General features: G+C 42.5%; 1 protein-coding gene across 1 annotated transcript in view; it reads left to right on the top strand.

The window, feature by feature from the left end:
- STIM2 (stromal interaction molecule 2) overlaps positions 1–18,268 on the top strand; it is a gene marked incomplete in the record, with an annotated part of 440,010 nt that overhangs the window by 283,425 nt on the left and 138,317 nt on the right. The window contains 2 exon segments of the mRNA XM_053704074.1: positions 14,875–14,990; positions 15,075–15,252. Of these exon segments, the coding sequence (XP_053560049.1) occupies positions 14,875–14,990; positions 15,075–15,252 (294 nt within the window).

Raw genomic sequence — 18,268 nt, 5'->3', positions numbered from 1 at the left:
GCTCCCGATCCTGTAGTTGATCAAGTGGTGGGCCAGTTTCCTTTTTTTCAGCAGGCTTGGATATGCGATGTTCCAGATCCTTGGGCCATAGATATATTATACCAGAGTTACAGAATATGATTCAATTCTTTTCCTTCCAGGGGCAGGTTATCTGTGAATCAGATAAAGAGAGAGGCCTTCTTAAAGGGACAGTCTACACCAGAATTGTTATTGTTTTAAAAGATAGATAATCCCTTTTCTACCCATTCCCCAGTTTTGCATAACCAACACAGTTATATTTATATATTATTTACCTCTGTGATTATCTTGTATCTAAGCCTCTACACACTGCCCCTTTATTTCAGTTCTTTTGACAGACTTGTAATTTAGCCAATCAGTGATAGCTCCAAGGTAACTTCACGTGCATGAGCACAGTGTTATCTATATGAAATACATGAAATAACACCCTCTAGTTGTGAAAAACCTGTTAAAATGCATTCTTAAGAGGCGGCCTTCAAGGTCTAAGAAATTAGCATATGAACCTCCTAGGTTAAGCTTTCAACTAAGAATACCAAGAGAACAAAGTAAAATTGGTGATAAAAGTAAATTGGAAAATTGTTTAAAATTACATGCCCTATCTGAATCATGAAAGTTTGTTTTGGACTAGACTGTCCCTTTAAACTGCGTAAAAGACCTATCATCCCTGGGAGTGATTGTTCCATTTTATCTAGAGGAACAGGGTCTAGGATTCTATTAAAATCTATTTGTAGTTCCCGAGAAGGAGGGCACTTTTCGTTCAATTCTGGACCTAAAGTGTCTCAATTCCTCAGGGTTCCGTCCTTCAAGATGGAGACCATTTGTTCTATTCTTTCTTTGGTCCAAAAGGGTCAGTTCAAGACGACCATAGATCTGAGGGACGCCTATCTTCATGTTCTGGACTTCTGTCCTTTAAAGTTACGAATGAAAATTTGAATTCTGACGACCCTTAGGTCTATTCTTTTTATCCTGAGGTAGGAAAGAACCCGTTCCTATTTACAGGGATAATTTCCAGTATCTAAGGTTTGCTTTCCAGGGCAAACATTTTCAGTAGGTTGCCCTTCCTTTTGGCCTTGCTACAGCTCCCATAATTTTTACAATGGTTCTGCGGGCTCTTCTGGCAGTGGTGAGGTCCCAGGGTATTGCTGTGGCGCCTTATCTAGACGACATTCTAGTTCAAGGGCCATTGTTTCTTCTAGCAATATCTCATACCGTGATGTTGTCTATTCTACGTTCCCACGAGTGGAAAGTGAATCGGGGAAGGAGTTCCCTTGTTGCAGATACAAGGGTTTGTTTCTTGGGAACAATCATAGATTCCCTGTACATGAAGATTTTTTTGACAGACGTCAGAAAATCCTAGCTTCATGTTTCCTGCCTGTCTCTCCAGTCTGCTTTTCTCTTGTTAAGTGTATCCAGTCCACGGATCATCCATTACTTGTGGGATATTCTCCTTCCCAACAGGAAGTTGCAAGAGGATCACCCACAGCAGAGCTGCTATATAGCTCCTCCCCTCACTGCCATATCCAGTCATTCTCTTGCAACTCTCAACTAAGATGGAGGTCGTAAGAGGACTGTGGTGTTTTATACTTAGTTTATTTCTTCAATCAAAAGTTTGTTATTTTTAAATGGTACCGGAGTGTACTGTTTATCTCAAGCAGTATTTAGAAGAAGAATCTGCCTGTGTTTTCTATGATCTTAGCAGAAGTAACTAAGATCCTTTGCTGTTCTCACATATTCTGAGGAGTGAGGTAACTTCAGAGGGGGAATAGCGTGCAGGTTTTCCTGCAATAAGGTATGTGCAGTTAAAATATTTTTCTAGGGATGGAATTTGCTAGAAAATGCTGCTGATACCGAAGTAATGTAAGTAAAGCCTTAAATGCAGTGATAGCGACTGGTATCAGGCTTATTAATAGAGATACATACTCTTATAAAAGTGTATTTTAAAACGTTTGCTGGCATGTTTAATCGTTTTTTACATATGTTTGGTGATAAAACTTATTGGGGCCTAGTTTTTTCCACATGGCTGGCTTGAATTCTGCCTAGAAACAGTTCCCTGAGGCTTCCCACTGTTGTAATATGAGTGGGAGGGGCCTATTTCTCTTAAGTGTGTTCAGTCCATGGGTCATCCATTACTTATGGGATATATTCTCCTTCCCAACAGGAAGTTGCAAGAGGATCACCCAAGCAGAGCTGCTATATAGCTCCTCCCCTCACATGTCATATCCAGTCATTCTCTTGCAACCCTCAACAAAGAAGGAGGTCGCGAGAGGAGCTGGAGTTTTTACTTAACTATTCTTCAATCAAAAGTTTGTTATTTTAAATGGCACCGGAGTGTGCTGTTTTTCTATCTCAGGCAGTATTTGGAAGAAGAAACTGCCTGCGTTTTTTATCTATGATCTTAGCAGGCGTAACTAAGATCCACTGGCTGTTCTCGACATTCTGAGGAGTGGGGTAACTTCAGAAACTGGGAATAGCATGCGGGGTCCTCCGCAAATGAGGTATGTGCAGTACTTTATTTTCTGGGAATGGAATTGACTAAGAAAATACTGCTGTTACCGTATGATGTAAGTACAGCCTTAAATGCAGTAGTAGCAACTGGTATCAGGCTGATAAATGTATGCGCAGTCGAGTTATATTCTAGGGACTAGAATTTGACTGAGAAAATACTGTTAACACTGAAATATTACTTAAGCCTTCTCTGCAGTGGTAGCGACTGGTAGCAGGCTTAGTGATAGCTTTGCATGACATTGAAAAATGTTGTTTTTTAATAAAACGTTTACTGGCATGTTATTCGTTTTTTGTGAGGTACTTTGGTAATAAATTGCTTTGGGCATGATTTTTTCCACATGGCTAACATATTTTTCTGCATGGAAACTGTTATATCAGGGCTCCCACTGTTGTGATTGGAGTGGGAGGGCCCTTGTTTTAGCGCCTTGTTGCGCAGTTAAAATTATTGCACAGTCTTTCTGCTTCTTCCTCCTTGATCCAGGACGTCTCTAGAGAGCTCAGGGGTCTGCAAATTTCATTTGTGAGGGAGGTAATCAGTCACAGCAGATCTGTGACATTGTGCTGACTGTGATTAAAAGCGTTAAATCTTAATTGATATCTGTTTTATCCGTTTTTGGGTATCGAGGGGTTAATCATCCTTTTGCTAATGGGTGCAATCCTCTGCTAATAATACACTTCTTGTTAAGAATTGTTTAATTATATCTGTATTTTTGAAGCGCTGCAGCGTTTTTTATATTGCTTGTAAAACTTATTGAAAGTGATTTCCAAGCTTGTTAGTTTTTCACTGCTAAGTCTGTTTTAAACATGTCTGATTCAGAGGAAACTGTTTGTTCATCATGTTCAAAAGCCAATGTGGAGCCCAATAGAACGATGTGTACCAATTGTATTGATATTGCTTTGAATAAAAGTCAATCTGTAAAGATAAAGAAGCTATCACCAGACAACGAGGGGGAAGTTAAAGATTATATCTCAGGGATACCATCTGGATTTCAAATCCTCTCCTCCACAAGGGAGGTTCCATCTTTCGAGGTTATCGACAAACCTAGTAAAGAGAGAGGCATTTCTACAATGTGTACAAGACCTCTTAATCATGGGGGTGATCCACTCAGTTCCGCGATTGGAACAGGGACAAGGATTTTACTCAAATCTATTTGTGGTTCCCAAAAAAGAGGGAACCTTCAGACCAATCTTGGACTTAAAGATATTAAACAAATTCCTAAGGGTACCATCGTTCAAGATGGAAACCATTCGAACCATCCTACCCATGATCCAAGAGGGTCAATATATGACCACGGTGGACTTAAAGGATGCTTACCTTCATAAACCGATTCACAAAGATCATTATCGGTACCTGAGGTTTGCCTTTCTAGACAGGCATTACCAGTTTGTGGCTCTTCCCTTCGGGTTAGCCACGGCCCCGAGAATTTTTACGAAGGTTCTGGGCTCACTTCTGGCGGTACTAAGACCACGAGGCATAGCGGTGGCTCCGTACCTAGACGACATTCTGATACAAGCGTCAAGTTTTCAGAATGCAAAGTCTCATACAGAGATAGTTCTAGCATTTCTGAGGTCGCATGGGTGGAAAGTGAACGTGGAAAAGAGTTCTCTGTTACCACTCACAAGGGTTCCTTTTCTAGGGACTCTTATAGATTCTGTAGAGATGAAGATTTACCTGACGGAGTCCAGGTTATCAAAGATTCTCAATGCTTGCCGTGTCCTTCATTCCGTTCCAAGCCCATCAGTAGCTCAGTGCATGGAGGTAATCGGCTTAATGGTCGCGGCAATGGACATAGTGCCATTTGCGCGCCTGCATCTCAGACCGCTGCAACTATGCATGCTCAGTAAATGGAACGGGGATTACTCAGATCTGTCCCCTTTGCTAAATCTGGACCAGGAGACCAGAGATTCGCTTCTCTGGTGGTTGTCACCGGTTCATCTGTCCAAAGGAATGACCTTTCGCAGGCCAGATTGGACGATTGTAACAACGGATGCCAGCCTTCTAGGCTGGGAAGCAGTCTGGAATTCCCTGAAGGCTCAGGGATCGTGGACTCAGGAGGAGAAACTCCTCCCAATAAACATTCTAGAATTAAGAGCAATATTCAATGCTCTTCTAGCTTGGCCTCAGTTAGCAAAGCTGAGGTTCATCAGATTTCAGTCGGACAATATCACGACTGTGGCTTACATCAATCATCAAGGGGGAACCAGGAGTTCCCTAGCGATGTTGGAAGTCTCGAAGATAATTCGCTGGGCAGAGTCTCACTCTTGCCACCTGTCAGCGATTCACATCCCAGGCGTAGAGAACTGGGAGGCGGATTTCCTAAGTCGCGAGACTTTTCATCCGGGAGAGTGGGAACTTCACCCGGAGGTATTTGCTCAACTGATTCGTCGTTGGGGCAAACCGGATCTGGATCTCATGGCATCTCGCCAGAACGCAAAGCTTCCTTGTTACGGATCCAGGTCCAGGGACCCGGGAGCGGTGCTGGTAGATGCATTAGCAGCCCCTTGGGTTTTCAACATAGCTTATGTGTTTCCACCATTTCCGTTGCTACCTCGGCTGTTTGCCAGGATCAAACAGGAGAGGGCATCGGTAATTCTGATAGCGCCTGCGTGGCCACGCAGGACCTGGTATGCAGACCTAGTGGACATGTCGTCCTGTCCACCATGGTCTCTTCCTCTGAGGCAGGACCTTCTAATTCAGGGTCCTTTCAACCATCCAAACCTAATTTCTCTGAGGCTGACTGCCTGGAAATTGAACGCTTGATTCTATCAAAGCGTGGGTTTTCGGATTCGGTTATTGATACATTAATACAGGCTCGGAAACCTGTGACAAGAAAAATTTACCATAAGATATGGCGTAAATATTTATATTGGTGCGAATCCAAGAGTTACTCATGGAGTAAGGTTAGGATTCCTAGGATATTAGCTTTTCTACAAAAGGGTTTAGAAAAGGGTTTATCCGCTAGTTCGCTACAGGGACAGATTTCAGCTCTGTCTATTCTTTTACACAAACGTCTGGCAGAGCATCCAGACGTCCAGGCCTTTTGTCAGGCTTTGGCTAGAATTAAGCCTGTGTTTAAAGCTGTTGCTCCTCCGTGGAGCTTAAACTTGGTTCTTAAAGTTCTTCAGGGTGTTCCGTTTGAACCCCTTCATTCCATTGATATTAAGCTTTTATCTTGGAAAGTTTTGTTTTTGATGGCTATTTCCTCGGCTCGAAGAGTCTCTGAGTTATCTGCCTTACATTGTGATTCTCCTTATCTGATCTTTCATTCAGATAAGGTAGTTCTGCGTACTAAACCTGGGTTTTTACCTAAGGTTGTTTCTAACAGGAATATCAATCAAGAGATTGTTGTTCCATCATTATGTCCTAATCCTTCTTCAAAGAAGGAACGTCTTTTGCATAATCTAGACGTGGTCCGTGCTCTGAAGTTCTACTTACAGGCAACTAAAGATTTTAGACAAACTTCTTCTCTGTTTGTCGTTTACTCTGGACAGAGGAGAGGTCAAAAGGCTTCGGCTACCTCTCTCTCTTTTTGGCTTCGTAGCATAATACGTTTAGCCTATGAGACTGCTGGACAGCAGCCTCCTGAAAGAATTACAGCTCATTCCACTAGAGCTGTGGCTTCCACCTGGGCCTTTAAGAATGAGGCCTCTGTTGAACAGATTTGCAAGGCTGCAACTTGGTCTTCACTTCATACTTTTTCCAAATTTTCCAAATTTGACACTTTCGCTTCTTCGGAGGCTGGTTTTGGGAGAAAGGTTCTACAGGCAGTGGTTCCTTCTGTTTAATGTTCCTGCCTTGTCCCTCCCATCATCCGTGTACTTAGCTTTGGTATTGGTATCCCATAAGTAATGGATGACCCGTGGACTGAACACACTTAACAAGAGAAAACATAATTTATGCTTACCTGATAAATTTATTTCTCTTGTAGTGTGTTCAGTCCACGGCCCGCCCTGTCTTTTTGAGGCAGGTTCTAAATTTTAAAATTATAACTCCAGTCACCACTGCACCTTATAGTTTCTCCTTTCTCGTCTTGTTTCGGTCGAATGACTGGATATGACATGTGAGGGGAGGAGCTATATAGCAGCTCTGCTTGGGTGATCCTCTTGCAACTTCCTGTTGGGAAGGAGAATATATCCCATAAGTAATGGATGACCCGTGGACTGAACACACTACAAGAGAAATAAATTTATCAGGTAAGCATAAATTATGTTTTTGGCGTTTTTTTGCACAGCAAAAATTACAGACACAGACATCCAGCTTCTTCCTGCGTGATCCAAGACTTCTCTGAAGGGCTCAAAAGGGTCCAATCATGAATAATACCCTGTCAGAGGTATTATCTAGATTGCCTGAATTAAGAGGCAAGCTCGATAGCTCTGGGGTTAGGAGAGATACAGAGCACGCAAATGCTGTTAGAGCCATGTCTGATACTGCGTCACAATATGCAGAACATGAGGACGGAGAGCTTCAGTCTGTGGGTGACATCTCTGACTCGGGGAAACCTGATTCAGAGATTTCTCATTTTAAATTTAAGCTTGAGAACCTCTGTGTATTGCTTGGGGAGGTATTAGCTGCTCTGAATGACTGTAACACAGTTGCAATTCCAGAGAAATTGTGTAGGCTGGATAGATACTATGCGGTGCCGGTGTGTACTGACGTTTTTCCTATACCTAAAAGGCTTACAGAAATTATTAGCAAGGAGTGGGATAGACCCGGTGTGCCCTTTTCCCCACCTCCTATATTTAGAAAAATGTTTCCAATAGACGCCACTACACGGGAATTATGGCAGACGGTCCCTAAGGTGGAGGGAGCAGTTTCTACTTTAGCAAAGCGTACCACTATCCCGGTTGAGGACAGTTGTGTTTTTTCAGATCCAATGGATAAAAAATTGGAGGGTTACCTTAAGAAAATGTTTATTCAACAAGGTTTTATTTTACAGCCCCTTGCATGCATTGTGCCTGTCACTGCTGCGGCGGCATTCTGGTTTGAGGCCCTGGAAGAGACCATCCAGACAGCTCCATTGAATGAAATTATTGACAAGCTTAGAACGCTTAAGCTAGCTAACTCATTTGTTTCTGATGCCATTGTTCATTTGACTAAACTAACGGCTAAGAATTCCGGATTCGCCATCCAGGCGCGTAGGGCGCTATGGCTTAAATCCTGGTCAGCTGACGTGACTTCAAAGTCTAAATTACTCAACATTCCTTTCAAGGGGCAGACCTTATTCGGGCCTGGCTTGAAGGAAATTATTGCTGACATTACTGGAGGCAAGGGTCATAATCAAAGGCCAAACAGCCTAATTTTCGTGCCTTTCGAAATTTCAAGGCAGGAGCAGCATCAACTTCCTCCGCTTCAAAACAAGAGGGAACTGTTGCTCATTCCAGACAGGCCTGGAAACCTAACCAGTCCTGGAACAAGGGCAAGCAGGCCAGAAAGCCTGCTGCTGCCCCCAAGACAGCATTAAGGAACGGCCCCCTATCCGGAAACGGATCTAGTGGGGGGCAGACTTTCTCTCTTCGCCCAGGCGTGGGCAAGAGATGTTCAGGATCCCTGGGCGTTGGAGATCATATCTCAGGGATATCTTCTGGACTTCAAAGCTTCTCCTCCTCAAGGGAGAATTTATCTTTCAAGGTTATCAGCAAACCAGATAAAGAAAGATCCATTCCTAAGCTTTGTGCAAGACCTCCTAGTAATGGTAGTGATCCATCCAGTTCCGCGGACGGAACAGGGACAGGGATTTTATTCAAATCTGTTTGTGGTTCCCAAGAAAGAGGGAACCTTCAGACCAATCTTGGATCTAAAGATCTTAAACAAATTCCTCAGAGTTCCATCATTCAAAATGGAAACTATTCGGACCATCCTACCCATGATCCAAGAGGGTCAGTACATGACCACAGTGGACTTAAAGGATGCCTACCTTCACATACCGATTCACAAAGATCCATCATCGGTTCCTAAGGTTTGCCTTTCTAGACAGGCATTACCAATTTGTAGTTCTTCCCTTCGGGTTGGCCACTGCCCCGAGAATTTTTACAAAGGTTCTGGGCTCACTTCTGGCGGTTCTAAGACCGCGAGGCATATCGGTGGCTCCATATCTAGACGACATCCTGATACAGGCGTCAAGCTTTCAAATTGCCAAGTCTCATACAGAGATAGTTCTGGCATTTCTGAGGTCGCATGGGTGGAAAGTGAACGTGGAAAAGAGTTCTCTATCACCACTCACAAGAGTCTCCTTCCTAGGGACTCTTATAGATTCTGTAGAGATGAAAATTTACCTGACGGCGTCCAGGTTATCAAAACTTCTAAATGCTTGCCGTGTCCTTCATTCCATTCTACGCCCGTCAGTGGCTCAGTGCATGGAAGTAATCGGCTTAATGGTAGCGGCAATGGACATAGTGCCATTTGCGCGCCTGCATCTCAGACCGCTGCAATTATGCATGCTAAGTCAGTGGAATGGGGATTACTCAGATTTGTCCCCTCTACTAAATCTGGATCAAGAGACCAGAGATTCTCTTCTCTGGTGGCTTTCTCGGGTCCATCTGTCCAAGGGTATGACCTTTCGCAGTCCAGATTGGATGATTGTAACAACAGATGCCAGCCTTCTAGGTTGGGGCGCAGTCTGGAACTCCCTGAAGGCTCAGGGATCGTGGACTCAGGAGGAGAAACTCCTCCCGATAAATATTCTAGTTTGGCCTCAGTTAGCAACACTGAGGTTCATCAGATTTCAGTCGGACAACATCACGACTGTGGCTTACATCAACCATCAAGGGGGAACCAGAAGTTCCCTAGCGATGTTAGAAGTCTCAAAGATAATTCGCTGGGCAGAGTCTCACTCTTGCCACCTGTCATCGATCCACATCCCAGGCGTACAGAACTGGGAGGCGGATTTTCTAAGTCGTCAGACTTTTCAACCGGGGGAGTGGGAACTCCATCCGGAGGTGTTTGCTCAACTGGTCCATCGTTGGGGCAAACCAGAACTGGATCTCATGGCGTCTCGCCAGAACGCCAAGCTTCCTTGTTACGGATCCAGGTCCAGGGACCCGGGAGCAACGCTGATAGATGCTCTAGCAGCTCCTTGGTTCTTCAACCTGGCCTATGTGTTTCCACCGTTTCCTCTGCTCCCTCGACTGATTGCCAAAATCAAACAGGAGAGAGCATCAGTGATTCTGATAGTGCCTGCGTGGCCACGCAGGACCTGGTATGCAGACCTAGTGGACATGTCATCTCTTCCACCATGGACTCTGCCTCTGAGGCAGGACCTTCTAATACAAGGTCCTTTCAATCATCCAAATCTAATTTCTCTGAGACTGACTGCATGGAGATTGAACGCTTGATTCTATCAAGGCGTGGCTTCTCCGAGTCAGTCATTGATACCTTAATACAGGCTCGGAAGCCTGTCACCAGCAAAATCTACCATAAGATATGGCGTAAATATCTTTATTGGTGTGAATCCAAGAGTTACTCATGGAGTAAGGTTAGGATTCCTAGGATATTGTCCTTTCTCCAAGAGGGTTTGGACAAAGGCTTATCAGCTAGTTCTTTAAAAGGCCAGATCTCTGCTCTGTCTATTGTTTTGCTCAAGCGTCTGGCAGAAGTTCCAGACGTCCAGGCATTTTGTCAGGCTTTGGTTAGGATTAAGCCTGTGTTTAAAACTGTTGCTCCCCCGTGGAGCTTAAACTTGGTTCTTAAAGTTCTTCAGGGAGTTCCGTTTGAACCCCTTCATTCCATTGATATTAAACTTTTATCTTGGAAAGTTCTGTTTTTGATGGCTATTTCCTCGGCTCGAAGAGTCTCTGAGCTATCTGCCTTACATTGTGATTCTCCTTATCTGATTTTTCATTCAGACAAGGTAGTTCTGCGTACCAAACCTGGGTTTTTACCTAAGGTGGTTTCTAACAGGAATATCAATCAAGAGATTGTTGTTCCATCATTGTGTCCTAATCCTTCTTCAAAGAAGGAACGTCTTTTGCATAATCTGGACGTAGTCCGTGCCTTGAAGTTTTACTTACAGGCTACTAAAGATTTTCGTCAAACATCTGCCCTGTTTGTCGTTTACTCTGGACAGAGGAGAGGTCAAAAAGCTTCGGCAACCTCTCTCTTCTTTTGGCTTCGGAGCATAATACGCTTAGCCTATGAGACTGCTGGACAGCAGCCCCCTGAAAGGATTACAGCTCATTCTACTAGAGCTGTGGCTTCCACCTGGGCCTTTAAAAATGAGGCCTCTGTTGAACAGATTTGCAAGGCTGCGACTTGGTCTTCGCTTCACACATTTTCAAAATTTTACAAATTTGACACTTTTGCTTCTTCGGAGGCTGTTTTGGGAGAAAGGTTCTACAGGCAGTGGTTCCTTCCGTTTAAGTTCCTGCCTTGTCCCTCCCATCATCTGTGTACTTTAGCTTTGGTATTGGTATCCCACAAGTAATGGATGATCCGTGGACTGGATACACTTAACAAGAGAAAACATAATTTATGCTTACCTGATAAATGTATTTCTCTTGTAGTGTATCCAGTCTACGGCCCACCCTGTCCTTTTAAGGCAGGTCTAAATTTTAATTAAACTACAGTCACCACTGCACCCTATGGTTTCTCCTTTCTCGTCTTGTTTCGGTCGAATGACTGGATATGGCAGTGAGGGGAGGAGCTATATAGCAGCTCTGCTGTGGGTGATCCTCTTGCAACTTCCTGTTGGGAAGGAGAATATCCCACAAGTAATGGATGATCCGTGGACTGGATACACTACAAGAGAAATAAATTTATCAGGTAAGCATAAATTATGTTTTCGTCTAGCAGTTCTGCCAGATGTTCAGTCTTTTGTTCAGGCCTTAGTCAGAATCAGGCCTGTGTTTAAATCTGTTGCTCCTCCTTGGAGTTTTAACCTTGTTCCTAGAGTTTTGCAGACAGGCTCAGTTTGAGCCAATGCATTCTGTTAGTATTAAAATACTATCTTGGAACGTTTTGTTTCTTCTTGCTATTTCTTCTGCTTGCAGAGTTTCCTAACTTTCAGCTCTGCAGTGTGATTCCCCTTACCTTATTTTTCATGCCGATAAGGCGGTCCTTTGTTCTAAGCTGAGGTTTCTCCCTAAGGTATTGTCGGATGGCAATATTAATCAGGACATTGTTATTCGTTCTTTTTGTCCCAACCCTTCTTCCCAGTAAGGAACGTCTTTTGCATAACTTGGATGTTATGCGTGCTCTTAAATTTTACCTTTAAGCAACTAAAGATTTTCGGTAGACTTCTGCCCTGTTTGTTTTCTCTGGTAAGCATAGGGGTCAGAAGGACACTTCTACCACTCTTTTTCTCTCTGGTTGAGAAGTGTTATCAATTTAGCTTATGAGACAGCTGGACAGCAGCCTCCTTAGAGAATAACGGCTCATTTCACTAGAGCTGTTTCATCTTCGTGGGCTTTTAAAAATTAAGCTTCTGTGGAGCAAATCTGTAAGGCGGTCACTTGGTCCTCTATTCATAGTTTTTCCAAATTCTACAAATTTGATAATTTTGCCTCGGCTGAGGCTTCTTTTAGGAGAGAGAATCTTCAAGCAGTGGTGCCTTGAGTTTAGGTCCGCCTGTCTTGCTCTCCCTCCCTATTCATTCTGTGTCCTCTAGCTTGGGTATTGGTTCCCACTAGTAATTAGAATGTTTCGTGGACTTCTCTGTGCCATAGGAAAGAAAACAAAATTTATGCTTACCTGATGTATTTATTTCCGGGCATAGAGAGTCCACGACCCACCCTTGTTTAAATTCAGACATTTTTTTTTTTTACAAACCTAAGGCACCTCTATTTTCTTGTTATCTTCTTTTTACGTTCCCTTCGGGCGAATGACTGGGGGTTATGGGTAAGGGAAGTGATACTTAACATCTTTGCTGGGGTGCTCTTGGCCGTCTCCTGCTTGCCAGGAATAAATATCCCACTAGTAATTGGAATGTTTTGTGGACTCTGCCCGGAAATAAATAAATTTATCAGGTAAGCATAAATTTTAGTTTTTTTTAGTGATGAAAAATCCAAGCATTTGTTAAACGCTTGGATTTACCATCACTTTAAATGGACAGTGTACACCAATGTTTATATAGCTGCATGTAATAGACAATACTATAAAGAAGAATTTGCACAGATGCCAATTTAAAAATCCAGTATAAAACCTTTTAAAAACGTACTTAGAAGCTCCCAGTGTTGCACTGTTAATGATGTTTGGCTGGGACACCCAGTGACAGCACTGAGCAGACACTACCCCTCCCTCCCCTGCATATGAATAGATAGATAACATAAACAGGAGCCAGCAGGAGTCTATAAACGCATGTATACATCTGACATTGTGGGGCTTGTCTAGGAGTCTAAAAATCAGCACAATGTTATTTAAAAAAAAAAAAAAAGCAAAACCTATACGCTTTTACAAAAACACTGCCAGATGGGCTATATAAATTTAGCCACCAATCAGCAAGCGCTACCCAGCTGCTTAACTTGTTTTCTGCCTCTTGTTTAGATAGCTTTTTTTATAGAGAATACTAAAGTATTCATAATTTCAGTAGAAGTAGTGGTTCAATGGGTAAAAGCAGGGATTTTAAATTGCAAAATAAAGGTAAAGAAGTTATGTGTAAAAAAAAAATTGGGGACACGTTAAAGCAGATGAAATACATTTACAGACATTGTCCCTTTAAGCTGTCACTTCACCCTAAAAGTTAACATACTTTTGAACAGTTGTGCTAATAAGCGGGTTAATGCTCTGCACATATAATCACAAACCTCTCTAGTAGTTCAGTGCACTTGCCCTTTCTGCAAGTTTGTGTTTAACAGTAGTTACTTCAGGGAGATCATGTCAGACTAATCTAATTGACTTCTTTGATTATGTAACAAAAGTATTAGACAAGGGAGGAGCAGTTGATGTAGCATATCTAGATTTCAGCAAAGCATTTGACACCGTCCCACACAATAAACTTATTCACAAACTATATCTCCTTGGTCTAGATTCAAAAATTGTGAAATGGGTGGAATGCTGGCTTAAGGACAGAAAACAAAGTGTCTTAGTAAATGGAGTTCATTCAGCAGAGGGGGCTGTTACTAGTGGTGTTCCTCAGGGGTCAGTTTTGGGGCCTGTTTTGTTTAACATATTTATCTGCGATATCAGCAAAGGGCTACAGGGGAAAGTATGTCTCTTCGCAGATGATACAAAAATTTGCAACAGAGTGGATGTTCCAGGGGGGGTAGACAAAATGAGAAGTGATATACAACAATTGGAGGATTGGATAAACGACTGGGATCTAAAGTTTAACACAGCAAAGTGTAAAATAATGCATTTAGGGAAGAAAAATCCAAATGTTAATTACAGACTCAATGACACTTTACTGACTGTTACAGACGAGGAACAGGACTTGGGAATTATTATTTCAGATGATTTAAAACTTAGTAAACAATGTAGTAATGCAGCGAGTAAGGCTAGCAGAATGCTTGGATGTATTGGTAGAGGTATTTGCAGCAGAAATAGTAAGGTTCTTATGCCACTTTATAGATCATTAGTTAGGCCTCATCTTGAGTATTGTGTGCAGTTCTGGAGACCATATCTTCAGAAGGATATTAACAAACTTGAATCTGTGCAAAGGAGGGCTACCAAAATGGTACATGGTCTAAAAAATAAAACTTACCAGGATAGGCTCAATGACCTAAATATGTATAGCTTAGAGGAGAGAAGGGAAAGAGGTGATATGATAGCAACTTTCAAGTACATTAAAGGGTTTAGTAAAACTGAGGCTGTGGGTATTTTACATAAAATGGAAAATTCAAGAACAAGGGGTCATGAGCTCAAGCTAAAGGGTAGTAGATTCAGGAGTAATTTGAGGAAGCACTTCTTTACAGAAAGAGTGATTGATTTATGGAATAAACTTCCTCAAGAGGTAGTAGCAACAAACACTGTGGGGGACTTTAAAAATGCATGGGACAAGCATAGGGCTATCCTACGAACTAGATAAGTTTATACTGTTAGGTAAGGTCGGGCAGACTTGCTGGGCCTATGGCTCCTATCTGCCGTCAATATCTATGTTTCTATATGCTAGACAGTGGTTTCCCCTCCATTCCTTTCATGTGCTTTTACTATGTTAAAATCTTGTACCTGTAGTAAGAGAGTGTGTGAAAAACATTCAGAATTTATAGTCATGATAGATTTCATTAAGACCTGCCTATGCATTTTTCGTTATTGTGCTGGTAGCAAGCTATCATGCTGATCTCGGTTGAATTAAAGTGCATTTCCCTATTTTTAGTCCGAGAGTAATTCACAGCATTCAGTATACATAAGATATGTTTCCACTATGTTAGTTTAAAGTGTTGCTTTTAATTTAACATATTTTCTTTTGTTTGATATAATAGAATAGCAGTAAATGAACCAGCGTATATGATCGCGCAGTTGAAAATTATTGATCGAAGCCACCGGCAAAAACTACAGCTAAAGGCACTGGATGTGGTTTTGTTTGGCCCGCTGACAAGTTAGTAATTCAATACTTTATTATGATTGAAAATGTCTCTTGTATGTAATATTTTGTGTCAATATTATTCAATTCTTTTTACAGGACCTCCTCATAATTGGGTGAAGGACTTTGTACTGACAATATCTATTGTGATTGGCGTTGGAGGATGCTGGTTTGCCTATACACAGAATAAGACCTCAAAAGAACACATATCGCAAATGATGAAAGATTTGGAAGGGCTTCATAAAGCTGAGCTAAGCCTTATGGAACTCCAAGAGAGGTAAGAACAACATTATTAATCTTGTTTTCTTAAACAGATGTAAAACACATTTTTAATGTACACATTGTATATTAGTCAGGCTAACGTGACCCATGGCATGGTCAATGTGTTTTATCTATTGTTCCACTTCTCAACACTAGGGAGGTTTTTTTTTATTTTAATGGCTTATTTTTACCTTGAGCAGCAAAACTGGGTAGATTGATGTAGAAGACAGAAAGTTGCTGTCTAGTATCTGTGTTTGTATTTGTATAAAACATGAAAGCATCAGTGCACCATGATGTGAGTTTTATAAGCAAGAAAATTGGTCATCTGAAAGTTGTGAGAAAAACCTTCCCCCCACTCCAAGCGGTGGAAGCGATCTAGATCGCTTCCAACCGCGTTCAAGGTTTTGCAGTGATGCCTCAGTATTGAGGCATAACTGTCATACTTTTTTATTTAGTCGCCGATGCAGAGAGGGCGACTCTGTGGCCCTCTCTGCATCGGGCATTGATGGTGCCGATAGTTGGTGGGTGGGAGCAGCAGCAGGGAGGCGGGTGGGCGGTCCATCAATTTCCTGTGTTCCGGTTCCTTTAAGGGAAATATCAGCATCATTCGGCAGTAGCAGCCAAGGGGATGGGTGGGTTAATTTTAGCTTTAGTCTAGTAGACAACCGAAAGTATTGATCTAGGCCCATTATGGTATATTTCATGCCACCATTTCACCGCCAAAAGCGATCAAAAAAAAAAAAAAAAATTGTTCACTTTTTCACAAACTTTAGGTTTCTCACTGAAATTATTTACCAACAGCTTGTGCAATTATGGCACAAATGTTTGCAAATGCTTCTCTGGGATTCCCTTTGTTAAGAAGTAGCAAACATTTGTGCCAAGCTGTTTGTAAATTTCAGTGGGAAACCTAAAGGTTGTGAAAGTGAACGATTTTTTTTATTTGAGTGCATTTGGCGGTGAAATGGTGGCATGAAATATACCAAAATGGGCCTAGATCAATACTTTGGGTTGTCTACTAAAAAAAAAATATATACATGTCAATGGCTATTCAGAGATTCCTGACAGATATCAGTGTTACAACGTAACTATCACTAATTTTGAAAATAAATGGTTTGGAAATAGCAAAGTGCTACTTGTATTTATTGCCCTATAACTTGCAAAAAGCAAAGAGCAGGGAGAGTCTTTCTGCGAAACCATCCCGACTCATATTAAAGGGATAGGTCTAGTCAAAATTAAACTTGTATGATTCAGATAGAGGATGCAATTTTAAGCAATTTTCTAATTTACTCCTATTATCAATTTTTCTTCGTTCTCTTGATTTCTTTATTTTAAAAAGCTGGAATGTAAGCTTAGAAGCCAGCTCATTTTTGGTTCATCACCTGCATAGTGCTTGCTGATTAGTGTCTAAATGTAGCCATCCAATCAGCATCCGCTACCCAGGTGCTGAACCAAAAATGGGCCGGCTACTAGACTGACTTTCCATCTTTTTTTAATAAAGATACCAAGAGAACAAAGAAAATTGATAATAGGAGTAAATTAGAAAGTTGCTTAAAATTGCATGCTCTGTCTGAATCATGGAAGTTTATTTTTGACTAGACTATCCCTTTAACAGCTCCACAAGCAATCAGCGTTGACGAGTTTCACTGCCTTCTTTTTTCACTCAAGTCCATGGCAGAAGCGACGCTACTATCTGTCCCACTTGAAGGGCCGTGTTCCTGTTCCACGGTGTAGATTCCTGTAAGATTGTTTCATTTTACTTTCATCATGGATGTATTGTAATTTCCACTGTTTATCCAAGAGGGGTTACATCCTTTCGGGGATAACTTTAACATAGGGTGTCAGTAAGGCTCCTTTTTGTATCTAGGAATCAAGGGTTAATATCTCCTGAGGGGGATTATTGAACGGGGCTTTATAATCCATGTTTTTTATGTGATTCTGTTTGATACTGTGTAGTGTTGCTTCGGCTCATGGCTATTTTGGAACATAACGGTCTGTCTAGTGACGTGGCCTTTTCGGTCGGGCACGCTTTTGCATGGACTGCGCGGTTTACCTTGTGACTCCATTTCCGCTTTCCTGACCGCGTGGCGACGGAGAAATCTGGGTCTGCTGGTGTCTGGTTCTCTGGAGGCGGCAGTGTCCCAGTTATGGAGAATTCTAGGAGACGATGTCTCTGATTCAGTCTCTACTTCTTGTGAAGAATATGAATTGGCCCAGGTGATACATGCCCATCAGTTAAGTTCCGAATGCCATTTTAGAGTGCTCTGTTCCCCGGGATCGGGGAATCGGGTGCCCACTGAGCCATCCGCCTGTGGGTATTCTATTTCTCACGAGACAAGTTCCCTACCACCAACTCTTATTACGCATGCAGGTAACCCAAACGCTACTTATCCTTTCTAGGGAGTGTGGCCTGTTCCCACCAGAGGTTACGTCACAGTTCCGCATGGCCATTTCTTGGGCGCTGGCGCATATGCTCCTCCCGGGAATGTGTGCTTTCGATATTGTCCGTGTTTCGTTAACTGGGGCTCGTCAGGCGTGGAATCACCTGGTCAGTTCAGCCTTCCAGGGGAGCGACTGCCCCTGAGGCCTCAGGGGGTCAACCTTCGGGGCCATTGTTTTCTTTTGTCCCAGCGGAGGTATGTTGCGCCTTTCATTATAGACTGGTGTGCCTTTGGACTGCTGGTCCTCTGGAACATTAATCTGAATGATTATGGAGACTAGCCTTTCTTTCCTCTCTTTCGGGTGACTCTGTTCTCATTCTCATTTCCCTTAGTGTTGCCCTTGGAGCCTTTGGGCTCTAGAGAAATTGTGTGACTTTGTCATGGTCTAGTACCTTGCTGGGGGGTGTTGACCTCCGGCTAAGGATGCTTTCTTTCCTTTGGGCTGGGAATTACGAGTGAGTCCTGTACCCATTCTCCGGGTTTCCTGGTTCTCATCCCCTGTGAGCACTGATTGCTTCAGACAGGTATCTTGTGTTCCCTGAGGGGTGTCTTTCGCTCTAGGGCGATTCTGGGTCCAGGGTTTTGTCTTGGATC

This window comes from Bombina bombina, chromosome 2, assembly GCF_027579735.1.
Source record: "Bombina bombina isolate aBomBom1 chromosome 2, aBomBom1.pri, whole genome shotgun sequence".
Classification (NCBI taxonomy): domain Eukaryota; kingdom Metazoa; phylum Chordata; class Amphibia; order Anura; family Bombinatoridae; genus Bombina; species Bombina bombina.
This window is presented reverse-complemented; position numbering and strand designations above follow the sequence as displayed.